Source organism: Monodon monoceros, unplaced genomic scaffold (genome assembly GCF_005190385.1).
Source record: "Monodon monoceros isolate NGI ecotype Baffin Bay Population unplaced genomic scaffold, NGI_Narwhal_1 Super_Scaffold_20, whole genome shotgun sequence".
In the NCBI taxonomy this organism is placed as follows: domain Eukaryota; kingdom Metazoa; phylum Chordata; class Mammalia; order Artiodactyla; family Monodontidae; genus Monodon; species Monodon monoceros.
The window spans coordinates 19,790,485-19,805,203 of NW_021703777.1; the positions used below are offsets into that span (position 1 = coordinate 19,790,485).

A 14,719-nucleotide genomic window follows, 5' to 3' on the forward strand; every position below is an offset into this window, starting at 1 on the left:
AGAAAAAGAAAGGGACTGAGAAAATATTTGAAGAGATTATAGTTGAAAACTTCCCTAACATGGGAAAGGAAATAGCCACGTAAGTCCAGGAAGTGCAGAGAGTCACATACAGGATGAATCCAAGGAGAAACATGCCAAGACACATTAAACAAACTGTCAAAAATACAAAGAAAAAATATTAAAAGCAGCAAGGGAAAAGAAAGAAATAATGTACAAGGGAATCCCCATAAGGTTAACAGCTGATCTTTCAGCAGAAACTCTGCAAGCCAGAAGGGGTGGCAGGACATATTTAAAGTGATGAAAGGGAAAAACTTACAACCAAGATTGCTCTACCCAGCAAGGATCTCATTCAGATTCAGTGAAGACATTAAAACCTTTACAGATAAGCAAAAGTTAAGAGAATTCAGCACCACCAAACCAGCTTTACAACAAATGCTAAAGGAACTTCTCTAGGCAGGAATCACAAGAAAAGGAAAACAGCTATAAAAATAAACCCAAAACAATTTAGAAAATGGTAATAGGAACATACATATTGATAATTACTTTAAATGTGAATGGATTAAATGCTCCAACCAAAAGACACAGGCTTGGGCTTCCCCTGGTGGCACAGTGGTTGAGAGTCCGCCTGCCAATGCAGGGGACACGGGTTCGTGCCCCAGTCCGGGAAGATCCCACATGCCGTGGAGCGGCTGGGCCCGTGGGCCATGGCCGCTGAGCCTGCGCGTCTGGAGCCTGTGCTCCACAACGGGAGAGGCCACAACAGTGAGAGGCCCGCATACCGCCAAAAAAAAAAAAAAAGACACAGGTTTGCTAAATGGATACAAAAACAAGACCCATATATATGCTGTCTACAAGAGACCCACTTCAGACCTAGGGACACATACAAACTGAAAGTGAGGGGATGGAAAAAGATATTCCATGCCAATGGAAATCAAAACAAAGCTGGAGTAGCAGTTCTCGTATCAGACAAAATAGACTTTAAAACAAGAGACAAAGAAGGGAACTACATAATGATCAAGGGATCCATCCAAAAAGAAGATAGAACAGCTGTAATTATTTATGCACCCAACATAGGAGCACCTCAATAACATAAGGCAAATGCTAATACCCATAAAAGGGGAAATCGGCAGTAACACAATAATGGTTGGGGACTTTAACACCCCACTTCCAGCAATGCACAGATCATCCAAAATGAAAATAAATAAGGAAACACAAGCTTTAAAGGACACGTTAAACAAGATGGACTTAATTGATATTTATAGGACATTCCATCCAAAAACAACAGAATACACTTTCTTCTCAAGTGCTCATGGAACACTCTCCAGGAGAGATCGTATTTTGGGTCACAAATCAAGCACTGGTAAACTTAAGAAAATTGAAATCGTATCAAGTATCATTTCCAACCACAACGCTGTGAGACTAGATATCAATTACAGGAAAAAAATCTCTAAAACACATAGAGGCTAAACAGTACTCTACTAAATAACCAAGAGATTACTGAAGAAATCAAAGAGAAATCAGAAAATACCTAGAAACAAATGGCAATGAAAACACGACGACCCAAAACCTATGGGATGCAGCAAAAGCAGTTCTAAGAGGGAATTTTATAGCAATACAATCCTACCTCAAGAAACAAGAAACATCTCAAATAAACAACCTAACCTTACACCTAAAGCAATTAGAGAAAGAAGAACCGAGAAAACACAAAGTTAGCAGAGGGAAAGAAATCATAAAGATCAGATCAGAAATAAATGAAGAAGAAATGAAGGAAACAATAGCAAAGATCTATAAAACTAAAAGCTGGTTCTTTGGGACAATAAACAAAATTGATAAACCATTAGCCAGACTCATCAAGAAAAAAAGGGAGAAGACTCAGATCAACAGAATTAGAAATGAAAAAGGAGAAGTAACAACAGACACTGCAGAAATACAAAGGATCATGAGAGATTACTCCAAGCAACTATATGACAATAAAATGGACAATCTGGAAGAAATGCACAAATTCTTAGAAAAGCACAACCTTCCAAGACTGAACCAGGAAGAAATAGAAAATATGAACAGACCAATCACAAGCACTGAAATTGAAACTGTGATTAAAAATCTTCCAACAAACAAAAGCCCAGGACCAGATGGCTTCACAGGCGAATTCTATCAAATATTTAGAGAAGAGCTAACACCTATCCTTCTCAAACTCTTCCAAAATATAGCAGAGGGAGGAATACTCCCCAACTCATTTTACGAGGCCACCATCACCCTGATACCAAAACCGGACAAAGATGTCGCAATAAAAGAAAACTACAGGCCAATATCACTGATGAACATAGATGCAAAAATCCTCAACAAAATACTACCAAACAGAATCCAACAGCACATTAAAAGGATCATACACCATGATCAAGTGGGGTTTGTCCAAGGAATGCAAGGATTCTTCAATATACAGAAGTCAATCAATGTGATACACCATATTAACAAATTGAAAGATAAAAACCATATGATTATCTCAATAGATTCAGAAAAAGCTTTTGACAAAATTCAACACCTATTTATGATAAAAACCCTCCAGAAAGTAGGCATAGAGGGAATCTACCTCGATGTAATGAAGGCCGTATATGACAAATCCACAGCCAACATCATTCTCCATGGTGAAAAACTGAAACCATTTCCACTAAGATCAGGAGCAAGGCAAGGTTGCCCACTCTCACTGCTGTTATTCAACACAGTTTTGGAAGTTTTAGCCACAGCAGTCAGAGAAGAAAAAGAAATGAATTCAAATTGGAAAAGAAGAAGTAGAACCATCACTGTTTGCAGAGGACATAATACTATACATAGAGAATCCTGAAGATGCTACCAGAAAACTACTAGAGCTAATGAATGAATTTGGTAAAGTAGCTGGTTACAAAATTAATGCACAGAAATCTCTTGCATTCCTATACACTAATGATGAAAATCTGAAAGAGAAATCAAGGAAACACTCCCATTTACCACTGCAACAAAAAGAATAAAATACCTAGGAATAAACCTACCTAAGAAGACAAAAGACCTGTGTGCAGAAAACTATAAGACACTAATGAAAGAAATTAAAGATGACAAACAGATGGAGAGATATACCATGTTCTTGGATTGGAAGAATGAACATTGTGAAAATAACTATACTACCCAAAGCAATCTACAGATTCAGTGCAATCCGTATCAAACTACCAATGGTATTTTTCACAGAACTAGAACAAAAAAATTCACAATTTGTATGGAAACACAGAAGACCCCAAATAGCCAAAGCAATCTTGAGAAAGAAAAACGGAGCTAGAGGAATCAGGCTCCCTGACTTCAGACTATACTACAAAGCTACAGTAATCAAGATAGTATGGTAGTGGCACAAATATAGAAATATAGATCAATGGAACAGGATAGCAAGCCCAGAGATAAACCCACACACATATAGTCACCTTATCTTTGATAAAGGAAGCAAGAATATACAATGGAGAAAAGACAGCCTCTTCAATAAGTGGTTCTGGGGAAACTGGACAGCTACATGTAAAAGAATGAAATTAGAATACTCCCTAACACCGTGTACAACAACAAACTCAAAATGGATTAAGACCTAAATGTAAGGCCAGACATTATAAAGCGGGAAACATAGGCAGAACACTCTTTGACATAAATCACAACAAGATCCTTTTTGACCCACCTCCTAGAGAAATGGAAATAAAAACAAAAATAAACAAATGGGACATAATGAAACTTACAAGCTTTTTCACAGCAAAGGAAACCACAAACAAGATGAAAAGACAGCCCTCAGAATGGGAGAAAATATTTGCAAACGGAGCAACTGGGAAAGGATTAACCTCCAAAATTTACAAGCAGCTCATGCAGCTCAATATCAAAAAAATAAACAGCCCAATCCAAAAATGGACAGAAGACCTAAAAAGACATTTCTGCAAAGAAGATATATAGATTGCCAAGAAACGCATGAAAGGGTGCTCAGCATCACTTACCATCAGAGAAATGCAGATCAAAACTACAATGAGGTATCACCTCACACTGGTCAGAATGGCCGTCATCAAAAAATCTACAAACAATAAATGCTGGAGAGAGTGTGGAGAAAAGGGAACCCTCTTACACTGTTGGTGGGAATGTAAATTGATACAGCCACTATGGAGAACAATATGGAGGTTCCTTAAAAACTACAAATAGAACTACCATATGACCCAGCAGTCCCACTACTGGGCGTATACCTTGAGGAAACCATAATTCAAAAAGAGTCATGTACCACAATGTTCATTGCAGCTCTATTTACAGTAGCCAGGACATGGAAGCAACCTACGTGTCCATCGACAGATGAATGGATAAAGGAGATGTGGCACATACATACAATACAATATTATTCAGCCATAAAAAGAAATGAAATTGAACTATTTGTAATGAGGTGGTTGGACCTAGAATCTGTCATTCAGAGTGAAGTAAGTCAGAAAGAGAAGAACAAACACCATATGCTAACACATATATATGGAATCTAAAAAAAAAAAAACTGGTTCTCATGGACCTAGGGGCAGGACAGGAATAAAGACACAGATGTAAACAATGGACTTGAGATCACGGGGAGGGGGAAAGGTAAGCTGGGACGAAGTGAGAGAGTGTCATGGACATATATACACTACCATATGTAAAATAGATAGCTAGTGGGAAGCAGCTGCATAGCACAGGGAGATCACCTTGGTGCTTTGTGACCACCTAGAGGGGTGGGGTAGGGAGAGTGGGAGGGAGATGCAAGAGGGAGGGGATTTGGGGATATATGTATACGTATAGCTGATTCACTTTGTTATACAGCAGAAACTAACATACCATTGTAAAGCAATTGTACTCCAGTAAAGATGTTAAAAAAAATAATGCAAAAAATATAATATTTCACTTTCACATTTTTCAACAAAAATAATTGTAGTTTCTTCACTAAAAAGAAAAGAAAGAAAGATATACTCACTACAAGAATGAGCATTTTCAAAGTAAGCAACTGCATAGCTGGAAATGTAGCCCCTATTAAAAGGACTATGGCTTAAAACAAAGAAAATTCTCCTTTGAGGCTAAATGCTCTGAGATAAAAAGTCAGAAAAAAATGAGTTAAGATTTTAAGGTAAAGGTATGAATATATATCTGTATCCCAAAAATGTTTACACTTTCTCTGCAGGTTTTGGTATCAGTATTCTTTCAACCCGTTGTATCCAAGTAATATGCATTTCCAGATTTCTGGTTGTGCATATACTATGAGTAAACACAATCTGAGTGCCTTTATTTGTAAATGTGACTCTTAATCATTATCATTACGTTGGAATGGCTTATTAGGAGAAGTCTTGAACCTAGCTTAAAGAATCTGAATAACTAGGTCCAGGGTAGTCCTACCTGAAGGCAGAGGTATTAACCAGTATATAATATGTCTTATCCAACCCTAATATTCCTAAAATTCTATGTAAATAGAAATATAAATTTAGTTTTTGCAAGTCAATAGTGTACACCTTCCTATGAAATAGGAAGTGAAGCCAGGGAGATGCCAACCTGAGTTATATTGTCATATTTCTGCAGGAGTAGAACCCATGACTGAAGTTTGAAATTTAGATGTTCTAATTTAGCCCGAAGGGACTAGACCAACATGATATATTTAGCAGTTTCTCAATATGGACTAATAAAATATTATAGGGAGGTAGCATAGTAGAATGTGTAAGAGCCTGGAATCTGAAACTTCACTGTGTTCAAATCCTGGCCTCTCCATTTACTAGCTTTTCAACCTTAGATAAGTTACTTAACCTCTCTGACCTCCAGTTTCTCTTCTGCAGAACGAGGATATTAATAGTAGACCTGCATCACAAAGTTGTTGTGAGGGTTAAATCAGCTAATATATACATATAAAATCCCTCAGAACAGTGTCTGCCATATAGTAAACTTTATATTAGTTAAATATTATTATGTGAATCTGTATCAAGTGAACCACCTTTTGGGATTCTGATATTCCTCACTATCCTTCGTGTTTCTCAGGAGTGAATTGGTTTAGGGATGAAGAAGTGGAAAAGACTGATTAAGAGAAAACTCAGATTGAATAGGTAAATCTAGTATTCTGTCATTGTAAATGAATCTTGGGGCCCATTACTATGGTAACTAATAGAAAATTTTCACTAAAAATTTTAAATAATTCAAAAGTGTATTTTATATTAATTACTTTTGAAGAAGGTTAAGTACGTAGTATTTATAGGTAGAACCTTGAACCAGCTTTCTTTTTCATGTTTTTGAATATTATTATGCTGTGTGTGAAATTATACACCTGGACCTGACTGTTTGCAGATGATATCCAGATTCGATTTTACGAGGAGGAGGAAAATGGTGGGATCTGGGAAGGATTCGGAGATTTTTCCCCCACAGATGTTCATAGACAAGTAAGTGGATGATGATGGCAATGAAGATGATTCTACATTTTCTGCCTTATTGAAATTCACTAGTTTCCGTGTATGAAACAAGGAAAAATCATAAATATTTATTTAACTTTCATAAAAGAGCACTGTGTCTGGCAGGTGTTCCAGAAAAGTTACCTACCATAGAATTATGGGCAAGGCTGTATTAGACCTTGCAAGGCATTTCATTTGGGTGTCTGATCACCTAGCCACAAGGCAGTGGCCCTTAGGTCCTTTAGTAGAAATGTTTTAAGTGTTGCATTCATCTGTTCAGGCTTCCATAACAGAATATCATAGACTGGGTGGATGAAACAAAAGAAATTTGTAGCTCATGGTTCTGGAGACTAGAAGTCCCAGATCAAGGTCTGACAGTGTCAGTTCCTTGTGAGGGCTCTCTTCCTGGTTTGCAGACAGGCACCTTATTGTTGTGTCCTAACAGGGCAGAGAGAGAGTAAGCTCTCTGCTCTTCTTTAAAAAACAGTAATCCTATCCAATCAGGACCTTGCCCTTATGACCTCATTTAACCTTAATTCTTCCTGTAAAAGCTCTATCTCCAAATACAGCCACACTGTTAGGGCTTCAACATACGAATTTGGGGGGAACACAGTCCATAACAATGTTCTACCAGTGTAATATGCAGAGACCTGTTAAAAGGGTATTCTAATGAAAAGTGTTGAAAGGAGGAGTCTTCTAGTTGAGGCTGATGTCATCATGATAAATCAAGATCTCCTGGTGACAACTGAGTATAGGACTAAGAGATGAAAATGCTGAATCCTCATCTTAATGATTACACTGAACGATTGAGGAATACAGTTCTCACAAAAAATTGGAAACAATCCAAATGTCTATCAGTAAGTGGCCAGTTAAATAAATTATGGTGTATCTATGTGATGGAATATTGTGCAGTTATTAAAAAGAATGAGTACTCTATGGACTAATATGGAAAAGTCTCAAAGATACAACATTAAAATTATTTAAAAGATAGATATAAAGCAAAGTGTATATAAAAAAGATTCTATGTTTATGTTTACATACGCATAAAGAAACTCTGGAAGAATACAACAGAACAGGGAGGGACAGGAATGGCAAGGAGAATTTTCAGTGTGCACCATTGTATACCTTTTTATATTTACGAAGCTTGATCCATGTGAATATATTACATAGTCAAAAAATCCAGCTAAAACATCTTTGAGGTGGGGTGTTAAATGCTGACACTGCGTGGCTGCTCAAAGCAGTGGGCCCCTCAGCACCGGTGATTCGGCCCCAAGCATAGTTTAATGAAAAAAATAAGTTTCGTTACAAATGCATTAAAGCTATAAGCTGAGATCACATTTTGATAGCATAATACTTTTATTATTGCTCGGTTCTTATTTTATCATTTCTATCATGATTTTCTTTTAAATTTTTTGTCCAGGAGTCCATTTTTAAGTTTCCAAACATTTAAAAGATGTTTGGTTGATGATTTCAACATTATATTGTGGTCATAGAAGGTGGTCTTAGATATAAGTTCTTTGAAATTTTTTTGTCTTTCTCTGTGACTCTATGATCAGTTTTTTAAAAATGTTCCATGTGTACTTGAAAATAATTATATCCTTTTTTTTTTGTTTGGTGGAAGGTTCTGCATATAACTGTTAGCTTGAACTTATTAATTTTGTGGATCAAGTAAAAAAAAAAATCCAGCTAAAAACTGTGAAAATGCCTGACTATTCTGGCACTGCCAGATATCAATGAGGAGGCTGTCTTATGGGTGTTACCGAATGCCCTGTGTATGCCTAGAGCCTTGGCCATCCTCACCTCACAATACACTGACCCTGTCATGATGTCCCTCTTACAGGGTTTAGTTTTTTGTCTTCATTGGCTGGCAGGCAGGCTGGTAGTAGTACCACCTTCCTCACTCTCTCTTTCCACGACTAGCCTTTCTGATATTGCTGTAAATAATCTTGGAGGATTTTAAGGCTAATTTGGAAAAGGAGAAGATGTATGCAACGTATTTTATTCACGTGACTATTTATACTGAAAGACATTTGAAATTTTAGACGAGTGAACTAATGAAGTTTTGCAATACATTGGCATAATCTTATATTTCAGTTTCACATTGGCAATTTAGTAAAAATGTATGGGTATAGAATTCTAAGGTTGTAAGTTTCTCTAAGGTGTTGTATACTTTTTAGTACCTTGTGTCTAAACGTTGGGCATAAAGAATGTGTTTAATGAGTAGCGTTGCTGGAAAAGAAATGTAGTCCTACTCCAACATTTGGATCTTTGTATCCTGCAGTTTGCCATCGTCTTCAAAACTCCAAAGTATAAAGATGTCAACATTACAAAACCAGCCTCTGTGTTCGTCCAGCTTCGGAGGAAATCTGATTTGGAAACCAGTGAACCAAAACCTTTTCTCTACTATCCTGAAATTAAAGGTAACTTGGTTGTTTAAACACTTGTGCTTGTTGCAACAAGAGGATGGTCTGATTAGAAAAGATCAGGTAGTCTCCTCCTTTGAACAGCTTCCTAGTAACTGGTTTCTGGGTCCATGGTGCTTCTTTTTAGAGAAGAAAGAAGTAATATATGATTTGGGGGTCATAGAATTAAGTCTAGCCTTTTAAAATAATGTTATTTCCATTGAGTTTTATATGAGATTTAGACATTTGAAAATTTCTCTTTGAATTTGAGAATCTATCATTTATTGACTACCTCAGGGTTCAGGTAGTTGAGATGAAAAGATAAGGCTTGTTGTGTAGGAGAATCAACCACTCTGTCAACTGGCCTCAGGCACCATGCACTGCGGAGCTATAAAAATGAATAAGGCAGCATTCTTTTCCTCACAAAGGACACACCGAGAAGGGGAGATCATAAGTCTCCTTCAATTGTTACAGTGCGAATTATTACTTTGGTAAGTTCCAAAAGTGAGGCGTCCACAAAAACGTAGAAGAATGCAAGGAGAACGAACCTTAGATTCTGAAGAAGCCACCAAGAAGAAGGCTTCTTCAAGGTCCTGAAAATTGGCGATGTATTTCAGTAGTTGAGTGTGCAACAGAGAAGGAAAGGGTTTCCTAGACTTAGGAAACGTGAGGAGCTAAAACAGCTAGTGTTTATTCAGGGAAGAGTGAGCATTATGAGCACTGAGATGCACTCCTGGAGGCCACAGCAGGTGAGGAAGGCCGGGGCCAGGCTCTGTGGGGCTGTGATTGGCACCTAAAGAGTTTTGCATTGACTCTGGAAAGGGGAATGACCAGGCCAGTCTGGATTTGGAATGATGCCTCTGATCCTCTCTGTAGACACTGAAGAGACTATCTGGGTGGCAGACAGTGAGTCAGAGGAGGAATGCAAGAATCCAAGTGAGAAATGGTGAAGTTAGTGAAGGTCTTAATGCAGTGGAGTGAAAGGAGAAGGTGGATTCAGGAGGCAGTGCAGGGATGGTGTCAAGAGGACCCAGGTGCTGGTTGGGGTGGGGGGTGAAAAGAGAAAATCAGGAGTCCTAGACGGTTCTAGGAATCCCAGCCTGGGAAGGCTGTGATGTGGTTGAACTGATGAAGAGTCAAAGGAGCAAAAGTAGATCTGGGTGGGCAAAGACAGAGTTCAGCTTAAAGCATGTTGCATTTTAGGTTCCTGTGGCAGATTCCTAACAGGCCATTCAAAAGGCAGGACTGGAACTCAAGAGAGGGCAGGGTGGGAAATTCACACTGAGACTCCTCTCAGAATGAGGGTAACAGGCCTCAAAGGTTATTTGTTAACCTGGAGTCCACTCACCCCTATGGGGCTCCATGGCTAGAAGTGTACTTTAAAACAATTAGTTTTTTTTGTAATCCTATTTTGAATTTTACATACTAAAACCTGTGATTCTAAGGAGAGGTCCGTAGACTTCACTAGACTGCAAAAGAGGCCGTGGCACAAACATAATTAGAAACCCCTGGACTAGAGGGAAGTGAGACTGGGGAGGGACAGGGCGCCCAGGTCCTGGCTGAGGCTGGAACCCACAAAGGTGCCGCAGCAACGATCCACACGGCTGCTAATCCTGTGATAGCAACGTGATGGGGGATCTTTGAGGAGGGCTTTCTTTTCCTAGAATTCATGTTGTGGCAGCAGCATTTAGAAAATGGTTCTGTGATTTCTTGTTTCTTCTCTGAGCTTGTGGCCCCTCCACTGATGGGTCAGATGTATAGTGCATTCCGTTACTGGTGCTTTGAAAACACTGTCAGCAGAGGATCCTTTTTTTTCTCTCCACGTGACATTTCGTGCGAAATCCCAGTATATAAACCAGAGAGGCTTGAAGTGGAGGTGGCAAGTCCGCCCACTTGGCTCATCCAGGAAGGAGGCTTACCTCTCCTCACTTCCCTCCCTGCCCAGGAACTGCCTGAGGGCTTCCGAACGGGCCGTGGGCGTGAAGTTTGAAAATCACTGCTTTGGATTAAGCACCTTTCTTTAAAAGTAGACCCAGAAGAGAAACAGAGCAAAATTGTTTTGCACTTTCTGAGGGGAAAAAAAAAAAAAAGATTTCTTCTCCTAAAATGCGTGTTCAAAATAATGTCAATTTTTCTAACACAGAGAATCAGATAAAAAAAAGGAAACCCAGATTACCTACACATGTGTAAGCCTAGAAATACTCAAAGCTGAGCTTGGTTTCTAGGCTGCCTGTGTCCCTTTCCCAGTGGTATCGGTGCCTGAAAAGAGTCTGATACAGCAGCGACACGTTCAGACTATTACTTTCTTTGCTACCCTCTTATGGTAGGAGCTATCCAGGGCTGGAGTTAGAGAATGGGGTCTCCTGAAAGTTCAAAATCTCACCTTTATGCGTGAGGCACTTACCTTCCAGGTTATCATTGACTAAAAGCTCCATCTATAAGAACAATGTAGAAAACCATCTGGAAAAATAAGAGTTTGTAGTTGAGCTCCACAGAAGGAATGGCCAACATGTATTGTGGTTGAGTTGTTGTGAGATTAGAACAATTTTATTGAAGATAACAAATTACCTTAGTCTAGAGAACCTTCTGGATTATAAAATCCCAAGTTGAAATAATCACCAGGACAAATGATCGCACCAGGCACGTGTGACTGGCCAGAAAAGTAGCAGGCCATTTAGCATCCGAATCGCTATGTGAAGATCAATCTAAACTATACAACCCGAGGAATCATTGTGCTCCTTTATCAGAAGTCCTTGAATATACCTTCCACTGCCCCCAGCCCCTGCAGTCACTCCTGAACTCATTGCTTCATTTTATATTCTTCACTTATTTTTATCAACATGTAAAATTATCTTACCTATTAATTTATGTGTCTATTGTCTTCTTCCTACCTGTGTTCTTTAGGTCACATATTTGGTCTTTCATATTTATTGCTACATCTCGGACAATGTAGGTCACGTAGTAGATGCTTGTTAAATATCTGAGAGCTAAGTTACTGTTTGACCAACCAAGTTGCCATCCTCACCCAACAGACTAGTAACTTGTTGGGTGCCACCAATTAAGACATTAGACAAAGAAATAGATCATATTCCTCTTGTTGTACAGAATCATGCAGCCCTGAACTCTGCATCCTTTATGGTCATTGACGTTGTGTCTCATAAAAACGTCATGGAGATGGTTGGGTCCAGGAAGACAATCAAAATAATCAGGAGAGGGATGGTTGGCAAGGGAAGAAGAGGGTTGAGGAACTGTTATACAAAAGCAAAGAAAGACCATAATGACTTTTCAGTCTGAAGAGATGGAGATTAGGGAGAAACAGAATCATAATCTGTAGATTATGAAAGGTATGGTCAGGATAAATGCCGGCGTGTTTACTGGCAAACTACAACCCAGAAAGTGAGAATGAGATACTTTTAAGGCACATGCACAGCATAAGGTGGTAGAGGCTAAAAGTTTTATCGACATTTGTGAACTAAGCTGTTATCTTAAATCATCAATTATTAAAGGAAGCAAAGATATGTTGGAGTGTTTCCCCCGAAATGGTGACCTAATATAACGGAATGCTCATTAGACCTTGTATCTGTTCGTCACTGAGCCCTGACCTCATACAAGTCCCTCAACATCCTAGCTTCGGTTTCCTCTTCTGTAAAAGGAGAACTTGTAGTGAGTGGCCACTTAGGTCCCTTTTAGAATAGGTTGATGTTTCATAGTACATCCCATGGTCCACTGTCAAAAGCAGACCACAAGGGTAAGTAAACGCAGGGTGAAAATCCCCATGTTCAATTCCATGGAAATTCAGACTGTAGGTTCTTCTATTTAAAAAAAAAAAAAGCTTGTCACATGGAATTTTCTATATCAGTTTCTTGTTATTAACATCTTAATGGCTGTAGGATAGTTAATATTTTTAAATTGAGTCTTAAAAATTCCCATTTTACAATGAAATATAACCAGTGAATGTCCCTGTTTTATAAGTCAAAAGGAGTACATAGCAAATACCAAATGATCTCTTTGCTAGAAAGCGTGTCAGTAGATAACATTTATTTCTAAAGGTGAATATGTTGTCTGCCTTGCTTTTGTATTTCATATTTCTGATGAACTAATATCCCATGTGAGATCAACAGTTTATAGGATGAGTAATAATTGTGACTTAGTTATGATACAACTGATGGAGAAACTTTATCTGTCCAAAACCTTTGATAAGGAAATTGCTCAAGTTTCTCCACTTCGAGGTCACCCCTTTCTGGTGGAAGCATGTTTTCTTCAGAGTTGACCCATGCTGGCTTTTTTCTTCCTAGCGAGTCTGGACAGGATCCGTTTTTAAAAGATTATTTTTTAAGGTACTTTGCTACCCTACTTTCCCCTGCTTATCTTTCAACTGCACTTAGATGATCACGAGATAATCAGTACACAACAGCATTCTTTCTAGCCCTGAGATGACTGAAATGACGACAGAATTAGAAATAAGTGAAGATCTTTCTGAACATAAACAGTGACCAGAACTGATGTGAAGAATCAGAAATAGGACAGTTGTCAAATATTGGGCTGCTGATTGAAAAAAAGAATACCATATTGACTGTTGATTTAATTTAAACAAAAACCAAAAACTTCTTTCAGTGCTTTATTTCAGAAGAGAGAAGGGAGAAAAAATATATAGGGTGGGAAAATCAGAGAAGGGAAAGAAAGGGAAACAGAAAGAAGAAACAAGAAAGGAACAATAGACCACAAAGGCACTGGCAGAACTCACAGGGGGCAGTGGAGCTGGTGAGAAGCAAAAGAAAAACAGAGCAACCACATGAGGAATGAGGGGGGAAAGTCTCAGTAGTATCTAGACTTGGCCAATCAAAAATCTCAGAGGGCATCACTGTATTTTAGTCAAGTAGTGGTCTTAGACTTGCATGAGTCTTAGACTCTCGAGTTACCAATGACTACAGATCCATCTTTTATTGTCTTCCTGGGATGCACGCATTTTTATTATTGTGGTGACCACCAAGGAACAGCCTCCAACACCTTATGTCTGCACTGTCTCTGCCTCTCACTTTGACTCTTTATTTTATCCTATGCACCAGTGACAGATGAATCTTTCTAAAATACCACCATATGCATGGCATTCCCCAGTTCAAAAACGTTTCCATGGCTCTCCTGCCTATAAATTAAATCCCTTAGGTTCATAATCCAGGTGCTTGGCAATGTGGTCCCAATCAGCCCCATTTCTCAAGAATTCCTCATACTAAACTTTCACTTCAGCTAAGCTGATCCACTGCTGTTCTTATAAGCACGCAGTGCACATTGGTCCCTTCGTTACTTTCCCTCTACATCCCCTTCCCAGAACATCCTCCCTTTGCCCTCTCCTGATATAGAGTTGATTCTGGGAAGCCTTTTCCTGAATTTTCCAGCCCACAGAGACTCCCTAGAAGTCCTTCCTTGAACTCCTGGAACCCTAGTTGGCACCATGGATTTAACATATATAGCATTTTAGTGCTTTGTCTCTAAGTCTTTCCCCTACAACCTTAAAATTATATTGGAGGGTTCTGGACAGCAAAGACATGATGTCATACTTCTCTTTATCCTCAGCACTTAGGTCACTGTAGACGCATAATAGATGTTAGCTGATTAGCAACAGTTGTTTTGTATGACCAAGTGAAAACGCTCAGTAATGTTGTTCTCATTCAGTATTTTCAGTCTCTTCATCTTTGATGGGCAGTCTGGTCTCTCACTAACTTGAATGACAGGGGGGACTTAAGAAACAATGGCAGAGAGAATTTGGGTGTGTACTGTTCTGTGGTCCCTCTGAGGCTGGTTCTTGGTCTTTGTGCTTATTGGAATAAATATAATGCTTCTTGACATTTGGCATCTCTTCCTCCTTGGGTGCTTTCTATTTCCCTTTAAGATGTT

At 38.8% G+C, this 14,719-nt stretch overlaps 1 protein-coding gene across 3 annotated transcripts in view; it reads left to right on the forward strand.

The window, feature by feature from the left end:
* NFKB1 (nuclear factor kappa B subunit 1) overlaps positions 1 to 14,719 on the forward strand; it is a 121,291-nt gene that overhangs the window by 81,470 nt on the left and 25,102 nt on the right. For all 3 annotated transcript variants that reach the window (XM_029234653.1, XM_029234654.1, XM_029234655.1), the window contains 2 exons: positions 6,325 to 6,416; positions 8,707 to 8,845. In XM_029234653.1, coding sequence (XP_029090486.1) covers positions 6,325 to 6,416; positions 8,707 to 8,845 — 231 coding nt within the window. The remainder of the gene's footprint in view (positions 1 to 6,324; positions 6,417 to 8,706; positions 8,846 to 14,719) is intronic.